The following is a 6000-nucleotide window of genomic DNA, read 5'->3' as shown; positions in this document are numbered from 1 at the left end:
AAAGATCAAAATAAATACTCACAAGACGTTAATGACTATCCAGATCGTTCACTAAATATTTAGTTTTCATTCCCAACCAAAACAGTCTAATTATTTCTAAATGAGGCCTAAACATGTCTGCATTTGTGTACATTCATCCCTTACAGCTCTTGCTCCTCCTCTCCAATCTCCCTTTAGTTTCGCCTTTGCCTCTCCCTCTATTGCTTCCTCACCACTATCTAAATTGTAAGCCCCTTGGGGCAAGAACTGTGTACGTGCACACACAAGCACACATTGTGCACGCTTATATTAACCTGTAAAGCCTCGTATATATTACAGCAGTGTTTCTCAAACTGTGGGTCAGGACCCACTAGGTGGGTCGCGAGCCAATTTCAGGTGGGTCCCCATTCATTTCAATATTCTTAATAGATTAGGCTTGTTGCTACCATGGTATGTGACTGCATTTGGGGAAATGTTACAGACTTGTACTTTTAACAAGCTACTATGTATATTCTTTGAACAATGATAGTCAATGGGACTTACTCCTGGGTAAGTGTGGGTAGGATTGCAGCCTAGGATTGTGAAAAATGGTCCAGCTTGATGATGTCACTTCCGATCATAACATCACTTCCGGTGGGTCCCCACAGATTCTCATTCTAAGAAGTGGGTCCCAGAGTTAAATGTGTGAGAACCACTGTATTAGAGGAACTTTTCCCAATAATGCTAATAACCCAAACACTGGCCATAAGCAAGTACTTACAGCCCTGTGTTGCTGAAAGGAGGGATGGCATTCCATTTGAGAGCCATTTCAAATATTACATATAGCAAGTTTCTCTGTATTGGATCAGTCAATCCTGGGTCTTTGATGGGTAAACCTGTACCAGAACTATATATATTATATTTACACTATACACGTTTAGGTACATTGTACAATTCATATGTCTTAACTATACAATTAAGACACACATTTATTGTGTGAAGAGGACTTACATAATGTAGATTGCATGGCTTTGTAAGAAACTCACTAGGCCAGTGGTCCCCAAACATTTTAGAGGCCCTAGCTTCTGCTGCCTGATTTATGCCAAAACGTGTGGCTATAATTGTGATTGGGCAGCAGTGCTCCCCCCAACTGGTTTAACCTGGATGCACCTAGCCTAATCTCCTGGCAGTTTTGTGACCCACCCAAAAAATGGGTCATGATCCACTAGTGGTCCCAGACCCACAGTTTGGGAACAGCTGCACTAGACAAAGAAGTGATGTGATGTCTACCTCTACCACTGCAATACTTCACAACAGTGCAGTTTTTCCTGTTGCACTTCCTAGTGCAAGAAGTTATCTCAAGAGCAGCCCCTCCTATCAAATTGAGTCTCCCCCATGAATATCTTCACAAATACATTCTTGGTACGGAGTCCCATGCTCAGAGAGTGTGCGTGAGACAATTAGAACTGCAGCAAAGTAATAATAGTTGAGTAAAGGATTTATCGTCCATCTCCACTGCTTCCCCTCAACCTAAACATTGCCCCCCCCCCGAACTTTTCACTGTGAAACTAAGGCAACTGAGCTGGTTTCATGTGTTTATATGTTCACCTGTTACTTTGAAGCAAACAGTCTTAGGTCCCAGTCCACTTTCCAGCACTGATGCAACCATGCCAATGGGGCATGTGCTGCATCCTGTGGCGGGGGGGGGGGGGCAGTCACAGAGGCCCTCTCAAGGTCAGAGGGTGTCTCAGGGCTACATTGCGGCTGCAGCAGTGCTGGAAAGTTGGAGAGGATGGGGGCCCTTAGAACTCTTACAGACTGAACCTAAAATCAATCTCTCTGAAAAGCACTTCCTTCTTGGAATTACAAATTGCCAACACAGCCTGTAGCCAGGAAAGAAACCCAGCCCAACAGCTTCTTTCCTTTATCTCTCCTTTGCACAGAAAGGGGGAGAGCAGAAAAACATTCTGGCAACTTCAAAGAAGTTGCAGCAGCCCTGATGATTACCAGACCAGTTATTAAGCTTCTGAGCTCCATTCACAAAGAACCATTGCATCGGTTTGGCTTTTAAAAGGGGCTTTTTCAAACTGAAACGCCCTCACATTTTCTCCTGGCCGCAAGAGGAGAAAAAATTTTCTGTTTTGGAAAAAATCGTCCTTAATGAATCCCAGATGACGAAACCCCTCTGGAGAAACCACCGTGGTTTGGTAGATCTCTTGCTCTGAGCAGGAGAAGGGAGGACGGGGGTGGGGGTCAGGAGAGGAAAGGCATTGCCACTTTAAATGACTCAGGAAGTAAAGTATCCATCATCAGCCTGTGCTTTCCAAAGTGAAAGTGATGCTGTTGCAGCAGAGAGTGGGGGTGGGGAGGGGTTAGTTAAAGTGCAAGGGTTAATTGGGTACTGGATCGCAGTGGGGAGAGGTGGCAGCTTGCAAGGGAATAAATAAGTGGAGGGGGGGGGCAAAAATAAGAAGCAAAGGAAAGGAGATCAGGAGGCCAGATCTGGGGAGAGGCAACTAGCAGCTGCGTAGAACCAAGTCGCCAGGAGTGGGACCAGCAGCTTCCCAGCCAGTGTGTCACCTGGAGTTGGGATCCCCGGGAGTGAGTAGCCCAGGAGGACGGGGGAGGAGAGCAGAGCCACCCGGCTGGCCATGGCCTCTGCAGGGAGGGAGGACGAGTGTCCCCAAGATGGCACCTGCGACGCCTGCGAGCCCGACGAAGCGCAGGGCGCCGCGCAGCTCTGCCAGCACTGTGGCTTCTCCTTCTGCCAGCCGCACGCCCAGGAGCACCGCCACAAGTACAGGGGCCACCGCATGATCGACGTGGCCGCTCCCGAGGCGGCTGCAGCAGCAGAGACCAGCCAGGAGGCCGCGGGGGAGCAGGCGGAGGGCGCGCGCAAGCCCGAGCGCAAGAAGTGCCAGGAGCACGGGCAGGACCTGAGCCTGTACTGCAGGGAGCACCGGGAGATCGTCTGCGTGCTGTGCGCCCTGGCCGGCTCTCACCGCCAGCACGACATCATCACCCTCAACGAAGCCTACGAGGCCGCCAGGGTGAGTAGCCAGCAGCGCCCTGGGCAAAGCCTACACTCGACACCCTGGGAACTTCAGGCTGGCTCAGGAGTGGCCCCCCCTTGGCCAGCTCTGTGGCCACCACCTGGGCTACTACGGACAACTCAACACTTGGTGTTCCGGCTGGTGACACGGAAACAGCCAGTTGGACAAACACTCCATGGGCTGCTGGGTGCGCGTGGGCACATTGGTTGTCTGGATGTTCCCCCCCCCCCCGTGTCATTGAAAAGTTTAGATGCCCAGGAAATGGTGCCACCGGCTCTTTCTGAATGTGAGCCCCAGTTCCGTCTTGTTGCTCTAGGTCCGTGTTTCTCAATCAGCGGTACAGATACTATCGGTGGTACTTGAGGTGGTGTCTGGTGGTACTCACGGGACCCCCCAGACACCTACTGCCTGGCGGTGAGACCAGGAACGCAACACAACAAACAGCGGAAGGAGGCTCCAAAGCATGCTTGGAAAAGCCCTCCCATCCACCCTAAGCCTTTGACTGGTGTTTGTTGCATCGCATCTGGCTTCCGAACCCAGAAGTAACATCATCTTCTGCTAGGACATCACCACCAACTACTTCCAGTGGTACTTTCAAAAAGTAGACCATGTGAGGCGGTACGGCAGAGGACCAATGTTGAGAAATACTGCTCTAGGTATCTCAGCTGGCCTAGGCATCTGTTGTGCCGGCACCTGCTGTTGTCAGAAACCAGAGAAGGCCCTGTCCCAGTGGCCAGATTTAGGTTTGGTGAGATCCTAAGTCAGTGTTTCTCAAGGCTTGTCCTCTGTCATACCACTTCACATGGTCCACCTATTAGAAGTACCACCCGAAGTAACTGGTGGTGACGACATCACTAGTTGCTTCAGGCTTGGGAGGCCAGATGTGATGCAACAAACGCCAGTAAGAGGCTCAGGATGGATGGAAGAGCTTTCGGAACACAGGAAAGCATGCTTTGGAGCTCTGCCCACCAAGCCAAGCCTCCTACCACTGTTTGTTGTGTAATGTTCCTGATCTCACTGCTGGGCAGCAGGTGTCCACCAGAGTACCACCAGATACCACCTCAAGTACCACTGGTGGTACCTGTACCACTGGTTGAAAAACAATGTCCTAAGCTTGGAGGCCCTTCTTAAAAAAAATTACACCAAAATTTGGTGCACAAGCCATTTAAACACACACATATTCAGCACACATAAAATTTTAAGACACCCTCTTAAAATTATGAAACGTTTCTGAGGCTCCTGTGGATTGTAAGATGTAGCTTGTTTAGCTCATGCCCAGATCTGCCACTGCTCTGTTCCCAACACTTCAGACGAGAATGGACATGAGGAAGAAGTAGAGGCTTGTGGAGCTATCTGGAAAGACTCTGATGGCCCAAAGTGGAGTTGGCCTGGAAAGGCTCTGATGGCCCAAAGACAAATAGGCCTCTGTTTTCCAGAGCACCAACAGCCTGTGGGTGATCATGGAGCACGTGCCTAGGAGTGCCATGTACAGTATTTCCTAGAAGGCTAGTTAACCAGGGTAATAAACATGACTGAGGGCATATTTTTTTCTCAGTCAGGTCTGTGAAGCAGGCGTTATGAGTCCAGAGGTGGTTTTCAACAAAATCATCATAAAGGGGTGGGTGGAATGGTGGAGATAATGTAGTTACTGATTGTGGTGTAGTTACATGGACTTCAGAATTATTAAAGCTGTAAACACGGGGGCCCAATCCTATCCAACTTTCCAGCACCAGTGCAGCCACTATGCAGACCCGAGGTAAGGGAACAAATGTTCTCATACCTTAAGGAGGCCTCTGTGACTGTCTCCCTACCACAGGATGTAGTGCACACCTCATTGGCACGTCTGCCCCAGCACTGGAAAAATGGATAGGTTTGGGCCCTCAGTGTATCAGTAAAAGAGTATGGATTTGAACTTGGGTTAGTTTCATCTAGTCCTATGCTCAAGCATTTCTCTCCTAATGAGTCCCGGTTGCATAGTAGTAGCTACCTTATTATTTATTCTTCAGGTTATCTGTTAAGGCTAATGCCCTTCTTCATGACAAAAGTTCTCAGCATTTCATAGCTCTTTGACTAGCAAAAAATTCCTCTACAACAGTTCTTAATGTCACTGGATCTCTGTGAGAACAGCCAAACATGTTGAATTTTTGCCAAAAGTATGGTGCATTGATCAGAAAAAAAAGCTGGCTCCCATATTAGTTTCAGGCTCTTAGCGGTAGATATCTGATTGAAATCCCTCCCTCCCTGTTTTGCTTCCTGAGTTTGAAAGTTCTTTGGTGTTGGACAGCTAAATATTTGACTGGGTCATTCATCTCTCCTTTCTGCCATATATGATGGCATGAACTGATAAGAACCATTCAGGATCAGACCAAGGATCAATCTGTCTGAGCATTCCCAGATGCTTCTGGGAAGCCCACAAATGGAGCATGAAGGTGCTACCCTCTCTCTTGTTGGTCCCCAGCAAACCTCTGAATCTGGAGGTTCTGCCTGACCATCAAGAATTATAGACGTATCCTCCATCAATTTATTAAAGCTTGTGGCCATCACCGCATATTGTGGCAGCAAATTGCAATTACTGTATGCATTGTGTGAAAAATTGCCTTCTCTCATTTGTCCTGAATCTGCCACTGGTCCATTCCACTGAATGACCCTGAGTTTGAATATTATGGGAGGATATTAAAAACTTATCTGTGCGCACCATAGAACTCTGTATATTCTTTTTGTTTGAAAAGCAGTATAAGGCGTAGATACATAACAATTTTATGTGAATTTCCTCAGAAGCAAATCCCACTGTGTTTAGTAGTGCTTACTCCCAAGTACATGTGCATAGGATTGCACCCTTATTTGCTTGTTTGTTTGTTCTGAATCTTGAAAAAAAACCCCAAGGTGTTCCGTGTAGGCAAGGTGTTAAAGTTCCTTGATAAGTTTGGTTGCACTTGCAGGCAAGTACAAAGTTGAACTTGGAGTACCCCTATTATTTTTCAGCCCACAG

General features: G+C 47.9%; 1 protein-coding gene across 1 annotated transcript in view; it reads left to right on the top strand.

Annotated features, from left to right (window-relative positions):
• The first annotated feature begins 2406 nt into the window (after positions 1-2406).
• Positions 2407-6000, top strand: part of TRIM44 (tripartite motif containing 44) — a 101697-nt gene continuing 98103 nt past the window's right edge. Inside the window, exon 1 of the mRNA XM_066631523.1 lies at positions 2407-3008. Coding sequence (XP_066487620.1) covers positions 2610-3008 — 399 coding nt within the window. The 5' untranslated portion in view covers positions 2407-2609. The remainder of the gene's footprint in view (positions 3009-6000) is intronic.

Source organism: Tiliqua scincoides, chromosome 1, assembly GCF_035046505.1.
Source record: "Tiliqua scincoides isolate rTilSci1 chromosome 1, rTilSci1.hap2, whole genome shotgun sequence".
Classification (NCBI taxonomy): Eukaryota; Metazoa; Chordata; class Lepidosauria; order Squamata; family Scincidae; genus Tiliqua; species Tiliqua scincoides.
Note: the sequence above shows the minus strand (reverse complement) of the source record. Positions and strands in the feature narration are given on the sequence as shown.